Source organism: Calonectris borealis, chromosome Z (genome assembly GCF_964195595.1).
Source record: "Calonectris borealis chromosome Z, bCalBor7.hap1.2, whole genome shotgun sequence".
NCBI lineage: Eukaryota > Metazoa > Chordata > Aves > Procellariiformes > Procellariidae > Calonectris > Calonectris borealis.
The window spans coordinates 45501812-45526300 of NC_134352.1; the positions used below are offsets into that span (position 1 = coordinate 45501812).

The 24489-nt window shown below is 37.4% G+C and overlaps 1 protein-coding gene across 9 annotated transcripts in view; it reads right to left on the minus strand.

Moving 5' to 3' along the window:
* The window catches only part of VPS13A (vacuolar protein sorting 13 homolog A), a 110389-nt gene that overhangs the window by 47074 nt on the left and 38826 nt on the right, over window positions 1-24489 (minus strand). For 8 of the 9 annotated variants that reach the window (XR_012670847.1, XM_075136503.1, XM_075136501.1 and 5 more), the window contains 18 exons: window positions 22857-23029; window positions 21171-21327; window positions 20705-20784; window positions 20371-20430; window positions 20136-20292; window positions 12641-12757; window positions 12449-12552; window positions 11841-12008; window positions 10890-11197; window positions 10013-10160; window positions 9035-9185; window positions 8008-8132; window positions 6949-7118; window positions 6111-6331; window positions 4692-4924; window positions 2176-2268; window positions 1308-1664; window positions 437-538 (listed from right to left, as the gene is read on the minus strand). Coding sequence is in view for 8 of the 9 variants with exons in the window: in XM_075136503.1 (XP_074992604.1) it covers window positions 437-538; window positions 1308-1664; window positions 2176-2268; window positions 4692-4924; window positions 6111-6331; window positions 6949-7118; window positions 8008-8132; window positions 9035-9185; window positions 10013-10160; window positions 10890-11197; window positions 11841-12008; window positions 12449-12552; window positions 12641-12757; window positions 20136-20292; window positions 20371-20430; window positions 20705-20784; window positions 21171-21327; window positions 22857-23029 (2924 nt within the window). In the remaining variant the exon portion in view is untranslated. The remainder of the gene's footprint in view (window positions 1-436; window positions 539-1307; window positions 1665-2175; window positions 2269-4691; window positions 4925-6110; window positions 6332-6948; window positions 7119-8007; window positions 8133-9034; window positions 9186-10012; window positions 10161-10889; window positions 11198-11840; window positions 12009-12448; window positions 12553-12640; window positions 12758-20135; window positions 20293-20370; window positions 20431-20704; window positions 20785-21170; window positions 21328-22856; window positions 23030-24489) is intronic. The other variant, XM_075136504.1, reaches the window with a different exon arrangement.

Below are 24489 nucleotides of genomic sequence, written 5' to 3' on the forward strand. Positions count from 1 at the left end.
CTGAAGTGGTAAAGGCACTATTCCCACAGTGCACTTTGTGCCAGTCAATAACAGGTATCAGTTTTCCTAATATATTTCTGCTACAGATACTACTGTAGAATGAGTTGAGTGGTCTTCTATCTTTCCAAAGTCACTGAATGCATCATTAGCATATGACCTAACTTTAGAGAAACTGATAAAAAGCCATTATGATTATCTAGTGCAACTGGAATAAAATCTCCCTGCCACCTGAAAGACAATGCTATTTAAGAGACCTGTGAGTCTGGATCTTCACTTGTGCCAGAGCTGGTTTCATTCACTAATTGGGGGAAAAAGTCTCAGTAAACAAGAAGGAAGAACAAAATCGTTAGATTAGTCTCAGCAATGTAAGGTGCAGAGCATTTGTTTTTCTAAGGTATTGAAATGGAAGATTTGAGTTCAGCTTTGGAAAATATACCTTGATTTCAAGAATCCATGGTTTGAATAAATCAGTCTTCTCAACTTCCAGTGGTTCAAGCAAAGGTTCCCATACCCCAAACATCTCGTTAAAATAGTGTACCTATCGAAAAGCAGAAGTCAATTAGGAAATTACATACAACTGTTAAATCAATGAAAGCTCTTACAGATTTTAAAAGACTTTAAATTCTGATTTACAAATATATAAATTACTTTGGTAATATAAAAGATTTATAATCTGATTGCACTTTCAGATCCCACCATAAGAAGAAGCAAATGCATTAGAGAAATAAATGAGGCAGCTAAGTCTCTACTGCAAAGATCCACTTCCAAATAAGTGGTATAAGCTGCGTCACTTAAAATATAATTTTGGCTTAAACTGTAGGCACTGGAATTCTAAAGCACCATAAATAAGGAAGAATCCACCTACAACCACCACTGAATTTTATGTCACTAATTTCCAAATATGAGCCTGTTTGGACTGGCTGGTACAATACTGGTACCACTGCTACTAGTATTTTATAGAAACGACACATGAATATATTCTACTGTAATCTTAAATTAAGACTGTCAAAGAGTTTTAGCCATTTGCTACTCCAACATTTAATATTGATGCAACAGGCCTTTGGGAACTTGTGTAGAGCGTAAATGTGAGATTATATAACACCAATTACTGCCATTAATACATTACATCTAATGCATTAGATTTTCATTTTAAATACCTTAACATCTCATTCCCTTCCTGCTCCCACAATATGTATCTGCAGGAGTTTAGTCATCAAATACATGGATTATTTTTCTTCTATTGTCTAAATACCATATCAGGTTTAATATGTTAAGAACACTTTTCTTTCTTATGTAGGATTCCTCACCTCTAGCTCAAGACGAGAACGTAGGTTGATTAGAGTACTCCAGTTTTTGACTTCTCCGAGAAATGAGGACTTGGCTAAAAGCATTGGCACAGTTCGGTGCCCAACCCCAGCTTCAAGTGTTAGAAAAACAGATTCTATATTCATTTTCAATGACTCTCCTGTGGGAACCAGTTCAGCAGTTGGATTTGTATCTTCATTTTCATTTGACTCTTCAAGAAACCACATTTTTAGATTTTTTATATCTTTCTTATTCCACAAGTCTGGAGGAATTTGACTAATTTCTTCTTCTGTTGTTTCTGCAGTTTGATAAAAGGCTGATGTAATAGTAATTACTGTGTTTATGATTATTGGTGAAACCTACAAATAAGAAGTTGGAATAATTGGAAATGAGAAGCTAGTACAGGAAAAAGACAGCTACTTCCAGACACAAAATTATAATGAATATGTTACATTAACAAAACACTTCTGTTCTCTACAGGACTCTTACGTTTGAAAACGCATTCCTTTCCACAAGCTACAGTTCAACCTATTCAGATTTTCAACCCCTGGCTTTCTTCCAAATAGGAGCTTTCTAAACTATATCATCCAACGCTCTACCTGAACGCTTCAAAACTTATCTCTGCACATCAGGCCATTTTATAAAACACAGATTCCAAAAGCAAAGCATTGTGACACAATCGTTAATTTTCAATTTTGTTTATTTTCACATGCTAAACAGGTAGGTGACCTGATGAAGAACAGAAACAATTCCCCACTTCAGTTATTCATGATTTTTTTTTTTTTCAGAGAAACATATCCCATAAGCAACTTCAAAGCCTTCTGAGCAGGAAGTAGTAGAGAACTAAAAACACAATAAAAGTCTACCTACTTTTATTGTTAGAGATTTAATCGTTAGATCAGCTGTCTGCGGATTAGTACCTGACTGTTTCATTTCAAAGAAGAAGTCACAAGGCTGTAATACCTAGACGAAAGAATAAAAACACACGTTAGATAGAGAAAAAAATCTTTTAAAAATCATATACTTTTAAATACTACACATCAAAAGTACTGAAAGGAAAAGTTATCATTATTTGTTTCTTCAAAATTAAAGAGTAATCTGAACACTAATAACATGTTCAAACGTAAAGAAAAAAGTATCAGAAGCATCACTTCAGCCATTCTCAATCATTAAAGATTCAAATGTCAGCTACAGTAAAATGCATTACACTTCAGTAACTCCATTCTTTAGCTAAAGTCTGCAGCTTCTTCAAATACACCACATTATCATGCCTGTGACTTCTGAGGAGAACCAGACTTTTCAGTTAAGGGCAACACAGCAACAACAATTACAGTTTTCCTGAATAAAAGTATCACTGTTTGAATCACAATCACTCAGTTCCAGCTTTATTTTACAATCAGTCCTTGCATACTCCCACTTGCCAAGGTTTACCAAAACCAAATCCAAGGCACACTATAAACAAAATCATAGTGCTATGTGATTAATAAAGCACTCAGATGTAGTTAGACTCTACTGATACTGTATTGACAGGAAAATTTGCTCTCCCGTCCCTACCCGAGAAGATAAGTCTTTCAAAAACAGTAATTTCAAACCATACTGATTTTGCAATCTTTCCCGACATCTCTGTCCATATCTGAATCAGATGCTGGGGGCATAGAAACACCCCAAATCAGTTTTACCACACTTTTCCCAAGTGAGTTTGATCTAACAGAATTTTTTGTCCATATTATTATTTTATCCTCTGCTGCTCAAATTATTTTTTATTCTTCTTCTGTGTTACAGCCAGGAATGAAAAATAACATATTCTTCTTTAGACCAAAGTACATGTGAGAAATGTAGAGAAAGAACCTCATCACTTGTGCTACTCCAAATCCAGAGGCTAGCTTCCTGAGTATCTGGAGAAACCTATTCATCAGGAGGATGAATTCATCCATCACTAGTCTCCCCAAAGTTTAGGCAATATAAAATCTTCACATCAATATCAGCCTTCAGAAATCTTGTAATCTTCATATAACCTCATATCATACATCTTCTATCTTGACTAAACGCGACCATGAAACGTCATCTGAATCTCTACTTCTCTGATTATTTTCCCAGACTGAAATCATACTGTTTACAGAAAACCTGGGTTCAGAGATTTCCTTATATACATGTTTTCAAAAGGGGCAGTTATGCTGCTACCTACAGAGAACATCTTTTTTGACCTCTACTACTCTCTCGAGAACTTTCTGAATCTTCCAAAGAAGGTACTGTTTTAAGCATCAAAACTAAGATCCTCTGAATTTTTTACCCTCTTTATAGCACAAGCACCCTGTCAGATACAGGTCTTTTTCTGTATTTCTACCTCTGAGATAAGAGATTCTGGCAGAAGATATTCCTGTAAGAGGGAAAGCTTGGTGTGAAGCCTTCTAATTTGTGCCACATTCGCCAGCTATGGAAGTGGAAGTCAAGCAAGTTTTGGATTGTGTGGGGCTATCAGTGCAAGTGCATCACTTTCTCAATGACTAGATTGTTAATAGATTAATGCAATCAAAGACTCTGTCTACCCAAGGAGTAAACTGAGCTGCTATGAAAGTATCTGATAAGGAGATGAAGTGGAAGTCCCAGTCCTTTGTGCTTATAGCTTTAGTCTCTCCATAAAGTAAGCAGGCATTAACACAGAGCTGAAAAGACTCGTTCTTCAAAATTCACCTGTGGTCTGAGGACACAGATAACAGCTGGATACACTGTCAAATTGAATTTTTTCTCTGATACAACAACATCAGTACAGAGTTAACTGAGGTATAGTCTGCTGTAGAGGCAGAAAAGCTGTAAGAAGCTCCAGGACTCAATGCATTCCCACCCAGCCAGTAACTAACAAGTCTGATTCTGTGGCCAAAAATATAAACAGGCAGTTTTAATATAATGGATCTATGGACCTTAACACAAAGGAATTTATGAACAGCATACCATAAGTAATCTATTTCATAATATATACTTCCCATTCTGTCTGTGACCCTTTGTTATTCACTTACATAGCTTTTTAATGCAAAGTTTCAGGCTGAAAGTATTCCAAATTTACTACATTGCATTTGAAATAGTGTACACTCATAAAATTCTATTTGTTTGGCTTACACAGGATATAAGAGATTATTAACATTTTACTCCTCTGGGCTCTTAATTTTAGCTTGTCATACAAAGCAAACCTCAAAACCACAGATCAAGACGATGCTTTTGGCATACCAGACAAAACAGAAAAAACATCAGCAAAATAAGTTAGCCACAAAATTTTAATCATATGTCTGTAATATACATTCCAATGATGAAAGCTTCAGAAGTAACTTGCATTCTAGTAGTATAAGTTACACAGCACCTTCTAAATACAAACTGGATGTTTGCAAACTCACCGTAGTAATGTTCCCTTTCCTTTTTTCTGGAAGAAATGGGCATGCTTTCATTTGTATCTCTTTAACAGCAGCTGTCATGCTATGCCTTTCGGGACTATTTTTAATGAAGACCTCGCACTGTGTTGTAACCACTAATGCAGGAGCATCACTTCTTGTTAAATCGGCCACAAACACAATCTCTGGATTTTTAACAACAATGTTCATTTCCATGGTAGATACAGGTTGCACAGGTGCTTCAAAAACATAAATTAAATTAGATTAATTGTTCAAAGATTAAATTGTCATTATTTACGTACCTCTTGTAACTTGTAGAGAAGTTTTAAAGATTTAGTGATAAGATCTAGCATAACTGGTGTCAGAAAACCTGTAGATCCCTGCAACTGCCTTATTTCTAGGCTCTTGACTGGAGATGCAAAACCATTAAAGGTCTAATTACTTTCAGATACAACAAAAGATTCCACAACACTTCTTTGTCAAAATGGAAAGGATAACGGTATCACCACTGTTATTACCTCTGACACTAGCAAATGTATCAGCTTCACTAAATATCTACATCGGCCAGCTATGATAGGATCTTATGAAAATGCTGGACACGTTTTCTGCTTTCTGGAGCAGCAAAACACACATTTTTCCATAGTACAATAATGCAGCTTTTACTAGTGGTTGATGTAACCATTTGCAGTATCAATATTCATCTGTAAGACTTCCTAATTTGTTTAGATTTTGCTCATCTACTAAATAATCACAGCAGGCCTAGCTGAGGTGGACACAACTAAGATATTTAGGGTACAGGAAAACAAAACCAAAAAAAGGGACTCGGTTTACAGACCTGATGTGAACTACCTGAGGCCTGGAAGCATAAATAGCCCATTTTCTGCTCTATGGATTAATTTCTGATGTCAGGTATAGGGTCCTGCACTAGAAAGACCAAATTGGGCACTCAAGCTAAAAGAAACACGCATCAGTGCACAAGTGAAATGACAACATTTCTAGGCAGCAATAACTGGCAGGCTGAATTCCCATTTAAGCATAATATAATATGCTCCATCGTTCTCAGGAAGGATGAAAATAATGGTGGTAATCATCATTATGAACTTCGCTGAGACTGCAAAGATAGCCAAACAAACCTAGAGAGCACCAGCTGTAGTTGTCCTTTCCCATTTTATTTTATTTTAGACATACATTTTTAAGTATTTCCTTTGTCTGGTAAGACAAAACTTCATTTGGAAATAAAGACCAAGGGACATACACCAACTTCCATGATGCAAAGAAAGAAACATCAATGGTTAAAAGAAGCTCTCTACACACATAAACACCAGAAATACCATAAAAGGACTATTATAATTTTTAAAATAGTATTATAATACCAAAATTAGATGGAGATTTAAATATAAATTTTAAAATATTTCCAGTATATACCTTGCTCCTTTGAAGGTAATGACTGTTTGAGATTTCGCTGTGCAGCAGCACTTTCTGCATTAGCCTTTAGGAATATATCTGCAACAGTAAGTAGAAATTCCATGCTTGCACAAAGGTATATCTCTTGAACAATCACATCAAGAACAGTGCCATCTCTCCCCTGCTTATAGCTTATATCCACCATAACTTTCTTTTCAAATCCATGTTTCATTTCCACCATCCTGAAAGACCATTAAGGCAGCATTCAATGAGACAATAAAAAACCAGCCACAAATACTGAAAAACACTCAAGATTCTCAGTCCAGTTGCAATACATTAACAAGAGTGAATTTAAAAAGTAACACCAAAAATTTTAAAACGACCAATAAAAACATTAACATAAATTCTCTAAAACTTCAAAACTAATTGGACTCCCACATATTGGCAACTAAAGGTGTTCATAATTTTAACAAGTCAAACCATCACAATTCCTTATTTACATATCAAAAGTATTATACTTTACTGAAGTTTGTTACTCTTCAAGAAAAAAAAAAATCTTAGTCTTACTTGGCCAGCAGTTTATTAAAGCTGAAAGTGAAATTTGTTTCTATATGCATTTATTAATTTCATATTTAAAGTTTGTTTTATTTCATATTTAAAGTTTGTTTCTAGCATTTATATTGGTCTCTCATAAACAACATGCGGAACAAAAGGCAAGTAAGACACAAGTCTACAGTAACATGTACTTCAAGAACCATCTACACCAAAACAATTGCAGTTTTAACAGAATACTACAATGGAAACATTTGGAACTCTTTGTCAAACTCCAATAAACAGTAATTTATGTCAAAATACACACCTTGGTGTAGCCTTCTGGATTGACTGTCTTTTATCATCTAATGTACAGTTTGCCAACTTGACTGAAGCATTCATTGAACCATCTGATAACATTTTCACAGCAGCTGACATCAAAACTAACTTAAACTCTGCAAGCTTCAAAAGGTCATCTCTCTGATCCAAATTTGTAACCTGTTTCAATCAAATGAAAATATGTTTGTAGATTTGCTAACAGGTAATGGAAATAAAACACAGGTGTGATATACAGCTTTACTCTAACTGGTAAGATTTCTAATAATAATGTATTAAATAAACCCACTGGTAATTCAAAAGACAACAAAAATCAGTAACATACAGAGTAAACAAAAAAAAAGCAAAGCTTTACCCTTCTACCAGCTTGCTAAAGCAAGCTTACTTTAGTGAGAGCGAGACAAGGTTTAAAAGAAAGTAGAATTGGCATAAGCAATTTTGGTTTGTTTGCTGTTTAAAAATACATAGTATATACAAAGACGTCAAATGAAAAATTAAGTTTTGTCTCTTCTGACTACATAGTGTTTAGCCACATACTGGAAAATTGTTCAAAATCTAAAATAACAGACTATAAGTTTACAATAAAATATTACCTAACTTCTAGGCAGAAATTTGCTGACAAGCTTTGTAAATTTAAACCAAGAAGAATAAAAATGCATTCATACTATAGTACAAATTTAAAATCTCTCTACAATTTTATTTATATATATGTGCGTGTCCACACGTGTGTATGTAACTAAAGAATAGGTTGGATCCCTCTGCACTTTTTTCTTCCCAAACTGTATTTCAAACTAAGATAAGTTTTCAGCAAATTTTTAGTCAGATCACAGAAGATACCACATATTATGTGCTACCACTGGTTATTCTCTTTCCTGTAATATCTGCCACGTGATTTAGTTAAAATAACTGTTTATAATTTCCAAGATGTTTGTTACTATTGCTAGAAATCAATTTCTCTGCCCATAAATTAAACTATTCCTGTTCAGAATTTCCACGACTCTAGGCAACCTTAAAGCTGTTTCTTTCTCTTTGTAACCAAAATGATACTTACCTGTTTTGAATTTGGGCTATACAATACTAAAGTCAGAGAGTCGAATCTGAAGTCCAGTTTCAGTGTTGTTTTTATTTTCATAGGTGAATGCAATTCCACCACAGCTGATGTCACAACAGTTACACCTTTCAGAAATTAGAAAAACACTTAATATTAAAGAAAATTACCTGACTGCAAATAAGGGGAAAAAAACCGAACAAACCCAAACCAACATGCTCCCTAATGACTATAAAAACAACCACCTCCCTTTTCCTCCACATTTAAGTCCATCCACGCTTAGAATATGTTTATCATGCTCTCTGTAATTACTTTTGGTAAAATCACACAAAGTCTGAGAAAAGAAAATACTCCACTTGTATATCCTACATGCAATTTTTACCATCTTTAAGACATAAATGTACAACATCCCTTAATGTTATATGGTAATGTGTGCAAGAATGTTACAAAGAATACAAGTTTACTTCCATCTTCATTTGTTTATCTTGCCACGTTTTTGCTATTTAATAGAAGAGTTACATTTAATAGAAGAGTTCAACAAGATTCTTTTCTTAACCTCACTTGCTTTTTTTTAGTGCATGCTGAACAGCTTATGGGCAATGATGCCTACTGAGTAGGAACAACTTTTAGGGATGACATCATTATGACAAGACAAACAGAACTAAAACCGAACAGCAACAGAACCAGCACACACAAGAAAAAGAGTAACATAGCAAGTTTCCAAAGTTGGGATGTTACCAAATGCAGCTGACAGACTTTTACGTGCTCACTGCATTATTGCAAGTAGAACAAGACAGTCCTTACATTAAAACACATCATGCTACTAAACTCACTACAGTGGCCCAGTTGCTCCTATTCATTATCATTATTGTTGGATATAGCTCAAACCACAATGTCAAGATAATAGAGGCATACTGTTAAAAAAACACCTGAGTCTGGCAACCTTTCATAAAGGCAATTCCAACAGAAATAATAAATTGACAGTAATACCTAAAAATGCTAGACCACACGTAATTTTAGGAAACATTACCTGCAGAGTGCTGTGAAATACTATGCATATCACTACAATGGCTAGTCGTATCTTTCGGTTCTGGTAAAGACGTTGATGCACCAGAGCTTGCACCTATATTTTCATTTAGTGTCCTCAATATTGTGGTAATATCTTCCTGACTGAGAATTAGCTTAAAAAAAGATTGTTATTAAACTCAGAACAACTCAGTTCATGAAACTTCTAGTAACTAAAACCGAAGTTTACAAATAAACAGATAAACCAAGTTAATCTCATCTGAGTCTTTGTTTAGGAGACTAAAGAACCAAGTAAAATGTTCTCCTCAAATCCCCACAACCCCTTACAGTAACTTGTAGAAATCAGAAGTCGTTCAGACATTATTTTGGTTTTGTCCACAAACTTTCTTTACAAAGCTACAATTTTGAAATTGAATGTTAGAAATTGTATACATATAGTTTGACTTATAGTCACTCAAAATTGTTATCTGCATTTAGTCACAAGGTACTTTACAGTAATGGTTACTAGTTCTATTTCAAAATTTGGCAAATTGGTTTTCCTCATACAACTGATAGGCTTTATATTTTTTGATGTTAAATTTAAATGCGCACGTGCACTAACTCATACTTACGCTTGTCATGGATACAAATTCAGCAGGTGATAGTGCTGCTAACGAACAGACCAATAAACCCTCAACTTTTTCCAATCCTTCTTTGAAAGATACTAACTGACAGGTAAAAGAAGGCTATAATAGCATACCCATTTCTAACTAGCAACAGTAATATATAGTACAAAGTCTGCCTGCAGTATCACAGATGAAATACAGAGCTTAGATTAGAACAGAAAGCTTCCTTTTTCCCTATGAAACAACAAAATCCACTCTACCTATACGTCTTGAAATCAAACAATACCCTAACTAAGGAACTTGGACTTTTATGGACAGAAAAACAAAGCCATTTTCCACGGATATTTTAACAGCTGCTTTCCGAAATGAGTGCTTACATTCATAGGCTTGAGTCGGCCAGATATTTCAATATCAGGAACTTCGTTATACCATGCAGCAGCTAAATTTCGTTCAACAGCTACTTCCAGATTGAGTGGCTGCAGCAACTGTACTTCAGTTTGCAATGAACCCTGCTCATAGTATGATCTGTAACAGAAACACAATACTCCCAGCTTGATATACTTCACTTACACCTTCTAACAAACACATTTCTGTCTTTTCCTCACCTTTTTGAGTACTACTGTGAAACAGTATTCACACTACTCTTAGTATCTCTAGTTAAAGCCTTACTCCACCAACTAGACATCTTTTCTTGGCAGGGAGGAGACACATCAGGCACATTCCAGGCACGCAAGATACTAACTTCTTGCAAGTTAGGACCTCTTACTTACTCTCCACTGCAGAGTAAATTCTTTCTCCAGTACTCTTCAACTTTGTTTGAAAATCCCCTTCCCTTCTCTCTCTCCCTCCCAATACCCTGTGCCAAGGCTCATTTTCAAACACTTTTTTACGGCTACCTTACTTGATATCTTTCTTGCTATGTGTAGTTTGAAAACCCCATCAAGATAGCCATTTACAAATGGGTATAACCTGTCCCAAAGTAGTGAATGATACATAAGTCTATTATTCTACATAGTATTCCCTAAACAAACATTTGCTTCTATTAAAAGATGTGTAGATTGCTATTTCTTCTAAACCACCCATTTTAAATGCTTTTACAAAACCTTTATTAATTTGCTGTTATTTCAAGATAATAGTGTATCCATCAAGCACCAACCATTAACTAATTATTTTGATAAGAACTTCTCAAAGCTCTCCAACTGAAGTACCCCAAAAGGATTACATAAATTTAAAAAAATCTTGACACTACATTACCTGTATAACTTCAGTTCACTCAATTTCACCGTCATAGAGTCAATAACAGGTGGAAGAGTATACCGTGTTTTTGTTTTAGCAATAAAGAATTGGTTCTTCACGGTGATTAGACCAAGATCAGCCACCAGGACATTCGCAGACATTGCTGACTGTGGAACTATCACAACAGGTGCTTTAATATTGATATCTAGTGCCAAACGGGAACTACGCTCCGCTAGCTCTTTTACACCTGTAGCTGCTTTCTCTGCTGCTTGAACAGTTGCCTCAGTAAGAGCTTCCTTGGCAGCTTGAAAGTTATTTATAAAAGCCTAGGAAAAGAATACAGATCTTTGGAATTTTATTAAGAATTACAGTACTTCAAAAACACTAAGAATCATAGTTTTTTAAATAGCAAACCATCTTAAGATACTATTTTTGCTACACATTTCTTCTGAATTCTTTAATGGGATAATCCCCCCTCAAAATATGGTAAAGTATGCATATATATAAAAATAGATTTCTATACTAAATATCTGGCAAATCAGACGGTAACAGCAATGACCTTGTAACATGACTTGTATGAATCACGTTTTGTTTACTCATATAGAGAGTAAAAGATAGATTTACTTAGCAGAATTTATGGAAAAGGCATTAATTTTCATGGTTTATTACTTATATTTCAGTGTTATAAACAATGAACACTGTGTATATCTAAAAGCTGACACAAGTCACTTAAAGAAAAAAATTACTAACAATAGCAGCAAATATTGTTGCTTAGCCACCCACTCCACAAAAACAAACATATGGAGAAGAAAGGTAAATAGCCCAACCACCAATCCCAGTGAAGTTTTTACAATAGTATATAAGAGTTCTTACACAAAGGGGCACCATCCCATATGCAATGCTTTATGCTTTTCTAGCTCTGACAGTTATCTGAATGCTAAGGAACAGTATCTGGAAAATTTAACTTACCAAAATAGATGAAACAAACTTGTTGACAAAAACTACTTGAATACACCCAACAGTTAGGTAAACACGATTGTCAACAACATCCATATTTGTATATGCAATGCCATCTGTAGCATTCACGTACGATATCATTCTAAAGTTGAAGACTTCTTTTCCTGTGATGTAAAGAGCCTTAGGAAGAAAAAAAAAGAGTATCGCCACCGTAAAAAGATGCTGGACGAACTGAATTCCAAAATAAAATGTAGTACCTCACACTTCTAAGACATTTTTACTTCAAATATCTCAACAATAAATGAAAAAAAAAATTCCTTGAAATAGCCAAAAATATTCAGCTGGAATCTCAGCTTGAATAATTCTGTCCATTAAAGTCAACAAAATAAGGAGCGTAATGAGCAGCTGGGCATCACAGTTGCACAAAACCAATGTCGGCCTAACAATCACCAGTTGTGTAGGCAAAATCAGTCTTCCTATAGTGGATAATGCTCCCAGCAAATACATAAAACATTATTAAAAAAAAAAAAAAATCACAGTTAAAGAGTACAGTCCACAAAGTAAGTTCAATTTAGCATCTCTATTCTATTCAGAAATCAATGATACAAGCAAATGCATACCTTTTTATACAACGCCGTCTCATCAGAATCCACAATAATGATGTTCTTTAATTTTGCGGTCACTTCTGTTGCTGCTTTCTTCATGATAACTTGGCTATCCAGACCTTTAAAAAAAAAAAAAAGACATACAAAATCTAGAGAGTATTCTGGTTACGAAGTTTTGTGCCTTTGTGATTAAAGTTTTGTTCCTACCTTCAATGTGAATTTCAGCTATTCTATGTTTTTTCTCTCTAATAAAGATACGTAAACAGGATAAATCCGCACAGATATTGAGGTCAATAACATCTTCATACTTTGATTTTTTTGATGCTGTGGGAAATACAAAATAATAAAAATTACAGTTCTTCAAGGAGGAAATGTAATATTTTAGTATCCCTTCCCCAAAGCCTAGTTTGCATCAAGCCTCCAGCACTGGCAAAATACACTGCACTGATACTAGTAAGTATGACACAAAGAAATTGTATATACAGGATTGCATATACAGGAATCCTCATGTGCTTCACTAACTGTGGTAATCAACATCAGTATTTTATTAACTGCAAGAAATATATTTAATATACATCTACACAGCAGAATGCAAAATTAGAGACAGGTTATTCAGAACTAAGCAGTTTACCTCAAATAGTGGTAACATGATAGCCACATTAATACACTACTCTATCTGGTCTGTTGATCAGTCAACTGCAGTCAGTGGTCTTGTTTACATACGATAGGTGACTTCTTATTAAATCTCCACAACCTATATTTTCTAAACTTAAGGTTTAAACATGAAAATACCAGTAATATAACTAGCCACTGAAGAGAAGGGACAGTGGGCATCCTTCAAAATGGGTATGGGCAACCTTAAGACCTACAAAAGATACAAGCACAAATATAGTGCCTTTCAGAACAGAGGTGTCCAAATATTTAGTTCATTTTTGGTTTTCCCAAAACTGAATAAGAGTAATTTCATGTTAAGAGAAATAATCTCTGTTCATTTTGAGGAGACATGACTGATGCCACACAACATTATCTGCAGGTACAGTGCTAAATACAGAAGTCAACAAATAAGGGACTCAGCCAATAACTTAGTCCATTTTTTCTGAAAGTCAAATCTGAAGTAATGTTATACGTTACTTCAAATGAAGGGAAATATCATATCATGTATTCAGGGACTTTGAGTTCTATGTGGTAAATTCTTATAGGTAATCTATACACAAAGTTAAAAGCAGCAAAATTAAAAGTAATAAACATTCAACACATTTTTCCACCCCTAGGTTTCAGATGAGATATTACCTTTAAGTATTGTGTGTGAGTAGGTTAACGCTTTCTCAACCCTCACAATCAAGCTATGGTTCCATAAATACACCAGCTTCAGTTACATCATTTTACTGTATGTTGCTAACAGAAGACAAGCCACTGTAAATTAACCAATAACTACCCTCAGTCAAAGTTTAGTTTGCACAGTTGTACAGGCGTGGGGGAGAAGGACGGAGGAGAATCACAGAATCATAGAATGGTTTGGGCTGGAAGGGACCTTAAAGACCTAGGCAGGGACACCTTCCACTAGACCAGATTGCTCAAAGCCCCATCCAACACTTCCAGGGATGGGGCATCCACACCTTCTCTGGGCAACCTGTTCCAGTGCCTGACCACCCTCATAGTGAAGGATTTCTTCTTTATATCTAACCTAGATCTACCCTCTTTCAGTTTAAAGCCCTTACCCCTTGTTCTATCACTACAGGCCTTTGTAAAAGTCCCTCTCCAGCCTTCTTGTAGGTCGCCTTCAGGTACTGGAAGGCTGCTATAAGGTGTCCCTGGAGCCTTCTTTTCTCCGGTCTGAACAACCCCAACTCTCTCAGCCTGTCTTCATAGGAGAGGTGCTCCAGCCCTCTGATCAACTTCGTGGTCCTCCTCTGGACCTGATCCTACAGGTCCATGTCCTTCTTATGTTGGGGGCCCCAGAGCTGAACGCAGTACTCCACGTGGGGTCTCACTTGAGCAGAGTAGAGGGGCAGAATCACCTTCCTCAACCTGCTGGTCATGCTTCTTTTGATGCAGCCCAGAATACGGTTGGCTTTCTGGGCTGCAAACACATGTTGACAGGTTGTGTTGAGCTTCTCATCAACCAATACCCTCATGTCCTTCTCCTCAGGGCTGCTCTCAATCCATTCTCCGCCCAGCCTTTACTTGTGCTCGGGATTGCCTCAACCCATGTGCAGGACTTTGCACTTGGCCTTGTTGAACTTCATGAGGTTTGCACCGGCCCACCCCTCAAGCCTGTCAAGGTCTTTCTGGATGGCAACCCTTCCCTCCAGCGTGTCAACCGCACCACACAGCTTGGTGTCATCAGCAAAATTGCTAAGGGTGCACTCAATCCCACTGCCCATGTCACCGACAAAGATATTAAACAGCTCCGGTCCCAATGCCAACCCCTGAGGAACGCCACTCATCACTGGTCTCCATTTGGACATTTTGCTGTTGACCACAACTCATTGAGTGCGGCCAATTCCTTATCCACCAAGTGGTCCATCCACCAAATCCATGTCCCTCCAATTCAGAGACAAGGATGTCATGTGGGACAGTGTCAAATGCTTTGCACAAGTCCAGGTAGATGACGTCAGTTGCTCTTCCCTTATCCACCAATGCTGTAACCCCGTCGCAGAAGGCCACCAAATCTGTCAGGCATGATTTGCCCTTAGTGAAGCCATGTTGGCTGTCACCAATCACCTCCTTATTTTCCATGTGCCTTAGCATAGTTTCCAGGAGAATCTGCTTCATGATCACCTATGAAAGCTTTTCAGCTGTGTAAAGTCTAAATTGTTGCATGTTAATACACAAATTAATTTAATTCTTTGCCTCCAAGAATTCTGTAAGATACCAAACACTTCAGTGTTTGCCTGCCTAGCAAAATAGTTCAAAGCTAGAAAAGTGTTGAATCTTCTGTCCACAGCTCTTAGTAAGCCACAGAACAGAACCCTTTAAGTTTACAGACTATCATAGGTACACAAATAGTATTTCATCTAGTGTCCAAGCATGTCCCTGTATAACTGAAATCAAATAATCACCATGAGTGAGAACAATCTCACAAAAAAAAAAATTTAAAAATTCAGTTAAATGGAAGAATTTTTTTTCACAGAGCAATTATTCCACCTTTTACTTCTCAGTTCTATTATGCAATGAAGACCTACAAAATACCTTCAAAGAATGAGCTGAGGAACTAAAAAAATCATCCGCTGAAAGACAATGGCTGTGTGACATATTAATATTTTTCCCACAACTCATCTCTCAGCATTCCTAAGGCAAATATTCTTTTTCTCCATCTCCTCCCCAAAAACAGAGGCTACAAATCTTATTTTCTCTCATTTTGTTTATGATGTGTTTGGCTCCAGACATGATCATAGAATCATACAGGTTGGAAAAGACCTCTAAGATCATCGTGTCCAACCGTCAACCCAACACCACCATGCCCACTACACCATGTCCCTAAGGGCCTCATCTACACGTCTTTTAAATACCTCCAGGGATGGTGACTCAACAACTTCCCTGGGCAGCCTGTCCCAAGGCCTGACCACTCTTTCAGTAAAGAAATTTCTCCTAATGTTCAATCTAAACCTCCCTTGGTGCAACTTGAGGCCATTTCCTCTTGTCCTATCGCTAGTTACTTGGCAAAAGAGACCAACACCCACCTCGCTACAACCTCCCTTCAGGTAGTTGTAGAGCGCGATGAGGTCTCCCCTCAGCCTCCTCTTCTCCAGGCTAAACAACCCCGGTTCCCTCAGCCGCTCCTCATAAGGCTTGTGCTCCAGGCCCTTCACCAGCTTCGTTGCCCTCCTCTGGACACGCTCCAGCACCTCAATGTCCTTCTTGTAGTGAGGGGCCCAAAACTGAACACAGGATTCGAGGTGCGGCCTCACCAGTGCCGAGTACAGGGGCACGATCACCTCCCTACTCCTGCTGGCCACACTATTTCTGATACAGGCCAGGATGCCGTTGGCCTTCTTGGCCACCTGGGCACACTGCTGGCTCATGTTCAGCCGGCTGTCAATCAGCACCCCCAGGTCCTTTTCCTCTGGGCAGCTTTCCAGCCACTCTTCCCCAAGCCTGTAGCGTTGCCTGGGGTTGTTGTGGCCGAAGTGCAGGACCCGGCACTTGGCCTTGTTGAACCTCATACAGTTGGCCTCGGCCCATCGATCCAGCCTGTCCAGGTCCCTCTGCAGAGCCTTCCCACCCTCCAGCAGATCAACACTCCCGCCCAGCTTGGTGTCGTCTGCAAACTTACTGAGGGAGCACTCGATCCCCTGTCCTGGTTCCAGCTGGGACAGGGTTAACTTTCTTCCCAGTAGCTTGGGGGGTGTGCTGTGTTTTGGGTTTGGTGTGAAAGGAGCGTTCATGGCCCATTGATGCTTTGGCTGTTGCTGGGTGATGCTTGCACCGGGAGGGGGGAGCACAGCCGGGGTGGCGGACCCAGCTGGCCAATGGGGTATTCTATACCATGTGACGTCATGCTCAGTATAAAAACCAGGTGGGGGGGGGGGGCTCGCCCCCCGTTCGTGACACGCGGTCGGCGGTCGGTGAGCGGTTCTGTTGTGCATTGCCCGCGTTGTGTATTCTGTTATTGTTGTTGTTCTCACTGTTATTATTACTGTTCTACTTAGTTTTATTTCAATTATTAAACTGTTTTTATCTCAACCCGGGAGCTTTCCTACTTGTGCCCTCCCGATTCTCTCCCCCATCCCACCGGGGGGGGGGGTGATCGAGCGGCTGCGTGGCGTTTGTTTTTGCTGGCTGGGGTTAAACCACGACATCCCCTCATCCAGATCATTGATAAAGATATTGAACAGGACCGGCCCCAGTACTGAGCCCTGGGGAACACCGCTCGTGACCGGCCGCCAACTGGATTTAACTCCGTTGACCACAACTCTCTGGGCTCGGCCGTCCAGCCAGTTTTTTACCCAGCGAAGAGTGCACCTGTCTAGGCTGTGAGCCGCCAGCTTCTCTAGGAGAATGCTGTGGGAGACAGTGTCAAAGGCCTTACTGAAGTCCAAGTAGACCAGATCCACAGCCTTTCCCTCATCCACTAGGCGGGTCACCTGGTCATAGAAGGAGATCAGGTTGGTCAAGCAGGACCTGCCTTCCATGAACCCGTGCTGGCTGGGCCTGATCCCCTGGTTGTCCCGGACATGGCTCGTGAGCACCCTCAAAACCAACCGCTCCATGATCTTCCCCGGCACCGAGGTCAGGCTGACCGGTCTGTAGTTCCCCGGATCCTCCCTCCGGCTCTTCTTGTAGATGGGAGTCACATTGGCGAGCCTCCAGTCGTCTGGGACCTCCCCAGTTAACCAGGATATAACCATGATAATTACCTTTCCTTTCACAATGCTTAACAGAACTGATTTCATTTAAGTAGGAAACAAATACTCAAATCCCAAGAAGAGCTGTGCATCCAAAAGCTTGAATTTTTTCTTCCTAATACAAGTACCGTTTCTGTCTCAAGTTCTTCTTCAAAAAACACAATCAGGCTACTAGTTCATCAACCTCCCACAATAAAATCATCAACCCTCAGCAACACTGTGAATTAATGACTCAATATGAGTATACACCTTACATGCTTCTGTTTGGCAAAACAGAAATATGTTTGTAAAGGCAGCACAAATTAACATTCTCAAAAAAATCTCACCAAATCTTGCAAGTGTGATACTTGGGGTTTAAAGATACCAAACTAGTACTGAAGTTTAACTCGACTAGTACTGAAGTTTAACTTGAGATGCTTGTAAGAACTAACTGCATGAATGCAGGCTGCCTCAGAAAGATCTCATCAGCATACCAGTGGGTTGACTAGGTCAATCAAATGAGGGAACTACTGCAATCAGTAACGCAGAGGAAGTATTACAAAACTTCAACTAGAATAATCTTGAGAATTATCCTCTACCATAGTTTTTGTGTGTGTGTTTTCTTTTTTGTTTTAATAACTAGCTGGACCCTCAATGTTTTATAATTAACAGCAAGCAATGACTGCAAAGATCTCAGAGAAATCCTTCTCAGAGCAGAAATGAACACCATTGGCATAATGTTGAGCATTTAATAGAAGCATTCATTTCAAAGTAGCTCCCAAACGCAAGATCAAGAAATGAAAGTGATCTGTTCATTTGCTCCTGCACAACATTATCAACAAATCAGACCTGCTGAATTCTTGGTCAGAAAATGATAAAACTCCATAGCAAGCAAGGTATTCACAAGAGATTGGTGTTCCTCAAAGATAAGGTAATAAAATAACTGTAAGGCAATCAAAAGTCTCAATTCATCCCAGGAAAGAAAAAAAAAACCCCAAACCCAACAACAACAAAAAAAACACCAAACCCAAAAAAAGACTATTTATGGGGCTTTTTTTGCAGATACTCAGTGCCTCGAATACACAGCAAAGGTATATCTTAACCAGTATGTCAGAAAACTGCACATGGAAAGAGATGAAATTAACCTTATTAGAGCACAGTAATTCCTTCAGACCAATAGTGTTGGATAACTGACTGGCCTGCACCCCTTTCAGGATGCAACCATGCTAATGCTTTTGCAGGCCAAGGAAAGCTAGGAACCCAGATTTATACATAGAAACCGGATATCTACAGAGTACCAGGAACCTTTGATAAACATGAAGAGGCTCACCAGATTTCTCTCAAATTGCAGGAATTCATATTCTACTTATGTGTCCCTAAAAACACAGTAATTGATATTAATGAATGCTATTAGTAGCTTCTTATAACAAAAGATTGAAAATGCTCAAGCCATCTTCCACCATGCAAGGACTTCCTATTTATTACGATTCAAGGTAAATCCAAATTCATGTGCCAGTTCATAAACCCAAAGCAGCAATTCCAACAAATTATTCCGACAAAATTGGTGCCAAACAGAATTTAGCCATTCAGCAAATCAGTAGATCACTAGTAACCGAAACTGTCCCAGAGCTTATGAAATGTTTATGAAATCAGTAAATTGCTAAATGAGTACCCATCTGCAGATTGCAAACCTAAACCAACAAAAATATTTTGAGGATGGGAAGAAGGATAGTGTACAAAGTTGTTTCAGTGAGGAGTTAAAACAGTAATTATGCTATTATTTGGAAAGCACAAAAGTGACTAGAATATATTTAATACACTTATACAGAAAGTTTTCACCTTCATGCTAAATTTTCTAACCCATAAATTTTTTTTTATTTCCTTACTTTTTATAAACACCTTTTCCGCATTAATACTGCAATGCAAAAATACTTTGCTTGTTATATGGGAGAACACCATTAGGAACATAATCAGCAACCTACTTTTCAACGCAGATTACCATAACTAAGTGAATTTGAACACATATCTTGAAAAAACATGCTTAGTATTTCTACCTCAGGAAACGTCAACAGCTGCAGCATCTACCTTGCTTCATTAATTATCCAGTTATTCCTCACCTACATACTTCCAGCCATGGAATAAGAGTATACCCTTGCTAGTCCATAGTACTCTGACGGCTAACATTCTTATTACCATTGAAATTAAAAAACACTGTGAAGTGGATACGTAAATATACCCTAAACAAAATGTCTCATTTCAAAAGTCATTGACAGGCTTACAAAAACAGAAAATAGGTCTGTTTTCTTCCTTGCTTAAATAAGTTAAAAGAGAGGAATGAAAGGGGGGGGAGGGGGGCGGGAAGTAAAGAAACTTACTTAATTTCTTAAGAACATCCTTCTTCTCCTCCACTTTTTCATGGACCGGTTCTTCTGCAACTTTAGTTTCTTGTTTGGGTAGAAGATTATTCAGATAGTTTATAGCATTCAGCAGAGCTTCAGTATGCAAATGAACATCTAGAGATGAAAAGTTCACCTAAAAGAACAAATTATGTTTATCCAATATGCCTCTCCTCCCACAATGAGAAAATTATGTTAAAAAAAGATATCGTACCTTTATTTTCTGTAGAACATTCTGATAGGCAGTTTTCAGTTCCGGTCCATTAATATCAGCCTATTCCACCAAAAGCGCATGTAAAACAAACACAAATCAGGAGAAGTTTGCAAATTTCATTAGAGAGAATTTATTTCAAAACCACTACAACTTAAGATGTACAAGTTAATCTGTTTAGGGAGCAGACAGACTTTGCGCATGACACTCAGTATCATGCTGAGTACACTCAGTAAGGAATGAATAACTAAGGAAAAAACCTTAAACAGTTGTTCAATAATACTGTACTGTTTATGATTGGCTTACAATTCAAAAGCAAAGTCTGCTCTTTTCTCACCTTTATGTACTCCAGAGTGAGAAGATCATCTTCTACATTATCCAAAGTAGTAATTATGTAAACTGGCTTGTCATTATCATCTTAAAAAAGCCCAAAAGAATAAAAAAAAATTACTTTTTTTTTAAAAGAAAAAAAATTGACACATTTTCTACAACTCTTAATCATCTATAGACTACAAACTAGGCTACTAGCTGTCATTACTATTTAATCACAAAACCTCTTCTGCAGACCTGAAATAATTAGATGTCTCCACTAAAATCATCAGCACTAGAACATATTTACCACAGCATTACTAAAAGAATGAGCTCCTGAATTACTTTTCCCTTCCCCCTGCCTCACATTTAATTGAGGAAGCAAATCTTCGTCAGTTGACAAAAGAAAGCCATACAGGCTTTTTGAAAACAAATTCAGTGTTATTTGTGAATAATTTTTTGATCAGACTTTGATTTATTTGCTAAATACTTACCCATATACTCTGGGCACAGCAGACAAACTTCACGAAGGAAAGCATTTGCAGTCATGTCAAATGTTCTTAATTTAAGTTCAGTGCCCAACCCTACAATATCAAGCTGCAGCACGGGTGTCTCAGTATTACCAGTAAGACGGCATAATTTAATTAAGACCTAAAAAACCCCAAACAAACAAACAGGGGGAAAAAAAAAGGTAGGGGATTATCCTCTTATTTTTAAATAGGATTATATATGTACATACATTTTACTGGTTAATGTGTATTGATCATTTAACTTTATACAGCAAATGCCCTGGAAAAGATAAGCAGTTCAACAAGCAAAATTGCTAGAACACTGTCTGCTGCTATTTTAACGAAAACTTCCAACACGCACACATGTAATAACAAAGTTACACTTACATGAACAAATTTATTTTTAAAAACAACTCTGTAAAGCATTTAGTAATGTTCAACACAGTCAAAATTAGATTTTCAGTCGGCATGAAGAGTTTATTGCTTTCACTGGAATTGCTTTGAACTCTCCTGGTAAGAGTTAGATTCCCAAGCTGAATATCAGGCGAGAGGATTTCCTACTTTTTCACCCATGCATGACAAAGATGTTGTTAAATAAATACCTAGCCAAGCTATTGTTATCTGTCTTTCACAGTCAAAGCAAAACAAAGATATCTACTCTTCCTTTCCACATAATGCCCTCTACAAATAGGGAAAATCAAACCAAACCCAGTAAGTAATTTTAAACTATAAAGACAACAAACAGAGAGAAAGTGATTCTTAATAGATTCTCAATTGTATTTTTTTCTTATAGATTGTAAGGTAGATTCCATTAGATAATAATGTAAAATACAGCATCTATCTTTAGACTAGTAGTTCTTAAACAAGGTCTTGTCATCACACAAAAATCAGTACATTTCAACTTTATTTGCCTATGTATTTTCTGTAACGTGTAGTATATAGTAAGATATGTTGCAAGCTAGTTATAATGTGTTGAAGCCATTCTGTAAGCCCTACTCTAAAACAGAATTCATAAAGCTAACTGAATTTGTATGGTTTATGTGTAAAGTTATACAGTGAGTAGCTGCAACAACACTGTCATAGCTGATGGTCTAATGATAAAGGTAATGATAGCGGTAAGAGGCCATCTTTTTTACTAGACCAACCAATGCAATTGGCAACAGTGTCTTGATTTGGGTAAAATACTCTTTTTCTTCCCCGAGTCCGAAACAGCACGAATAACGCATAAAACACCTCACAGTGAACATGTTACAGATTTAGGTGTGAGGCCAACACAGTCTTGGAAAAACCGGAGCGGAAAAATAGGGTGCTTGTTACAAGATGAAACATTAATGAAATTTTCCCAGTGACCACAGCAGTACCTGGAAACAAGATGTCAACAGCTACATCTTAAGCCAAATACATCTTAAAACAAATACATAATGTGATTTCTGAGTGATAGTTAGGTAAAGGAAATTCAGTGATAAAATGAGTTGGGAAATAAAGTGGATAAACCAAAGCATTTCAGTGACGACAAGGATGCAGAAGCACAACTGTGACTTGGAAAAAAGTCTACAGAATAGTTTCAGCAAGAAATGGGGAATCAATACTTCTGCAGACATGGATTCATGAATACAACAAAGCGGGAAAAGTTCAGATGTGCTTCAGAGAAAAAAAAAAAATTAACTTTACCTCAGCTACTTCAAACCTTAGCTGGAATTCTGTCATATTTTTCAAAGATTCTTGTTTACGCAGTTTTTTTCGCTTTGTACTGCTAGCTCGCGTGAGGGAACCAGATGGGGCTTCAAAAAATGGCATGTCTTCCACAGGACTGCTTAGAGCATCGTAAAATTCTTCTTCTGATTCTAAGGATTAATTCACAACAATATTACATATACATTTTGGACAGCCAATATTTTGCAGTACCATGACACAGAATTTTTATGTCTACATCTGTAAAAACTTAAATATACAAGTATGAGAAGATTACCTAACTGATAACTAGCAACCAACAAAGTCTGTTTCTGTAATTATCTCCACTCCTGCTTCCACAACTTTTCATCATACCTACAGCTCCCTCTATCACTTCATCATAAATCAGTTCTCATCAACTAACTCCTTTGTCAGCATTCTCTCACTATTGGCTGTGCAAAAGACAGGACAAACCATGCCTCATCTTGCCTTTCGTGTGTACTAATAGCTTAATAACTCTTCTGCTGGTCTGACTGCTGCTGCCTGTACAGAAGCCTTTGCCTATCAGTGGCTCTCCCTGCTAAGGAGCTCCCATTTCAGGAGAGGCTCCTAAGGACAAGAAGCTTTTAATCCACCTGACAGAAGTATAACCAAGACAAATAGATTGCACCATCCTATAAGGCTCTTTTCCTCCACCTAAAAACTATAAACAGTGAAGTTAAAGGTAACTGTGGAAGAAGTATCATTCTTCTGGAACAAAACTGAAGAAATTACATTAAGAGGTATTTTCTAAGGCTTAAAAGCACCCTTGAGTCTGGGGGGGTGAAGATGGAAAAACGACATGAATCACTTAAAATGATTGCACAGCTGTATGTATAGTATAAATCAAAAAACAGACTTGACTCAATCTAAATCTAGTTATTACTTTCTCAAATTAATTGTTGCCAGCGTTCGCTCCCATCTCACCCTGATTTTTAAGAATTGAAAGACACTTTTTCTCTACCTTTGGGCACTTAAAGGAACTCATACAAAAAAATAGATGAAGATGCACAGATACATATTTCTATACATATTGTACACATACTGAATTTAAAGTGATAAAGCAGACATGAAAATTAACTTTGCTGATAATTTTGCTAATGTTTGCAAACTACATATATCATTAACTTGAGAGAGGAGAAAAAGTATTGTTCTCTATTTCTCCAGTCGAGTGTTTTGGCATGACAAAGGTGATTGACACTGAAATAACATTGGTATGTTTAATTATTTTTCAGATGTAACTACTAGATGGAACGTTACAATGTAGCTAAGCTGCTTTAACAGCAAGGCAATATTAAACATGAGCAGTCTCTCCACAGCCAATCCTCTGTTTGATCCTGTAGAAGCTGAAATGATGTTTGTTTATAACAACACAGTGGTTTCTAACAGTCATTGTTTCAGTATTTCGTATTTAAATAAATAATTTAAATTTTAATAAATAATTTAAATAAATCCAGCTAAGTAGGAGAGAAATCCTTCGCAAGAAGAAGATAATTAATACCATCACCAAAGGACTAAGTACATACTGAAGCAAAAAACGACATACATACTACTTCAGAGGTTCTGAATAGAGATTTGTAGTACCATATGCCAA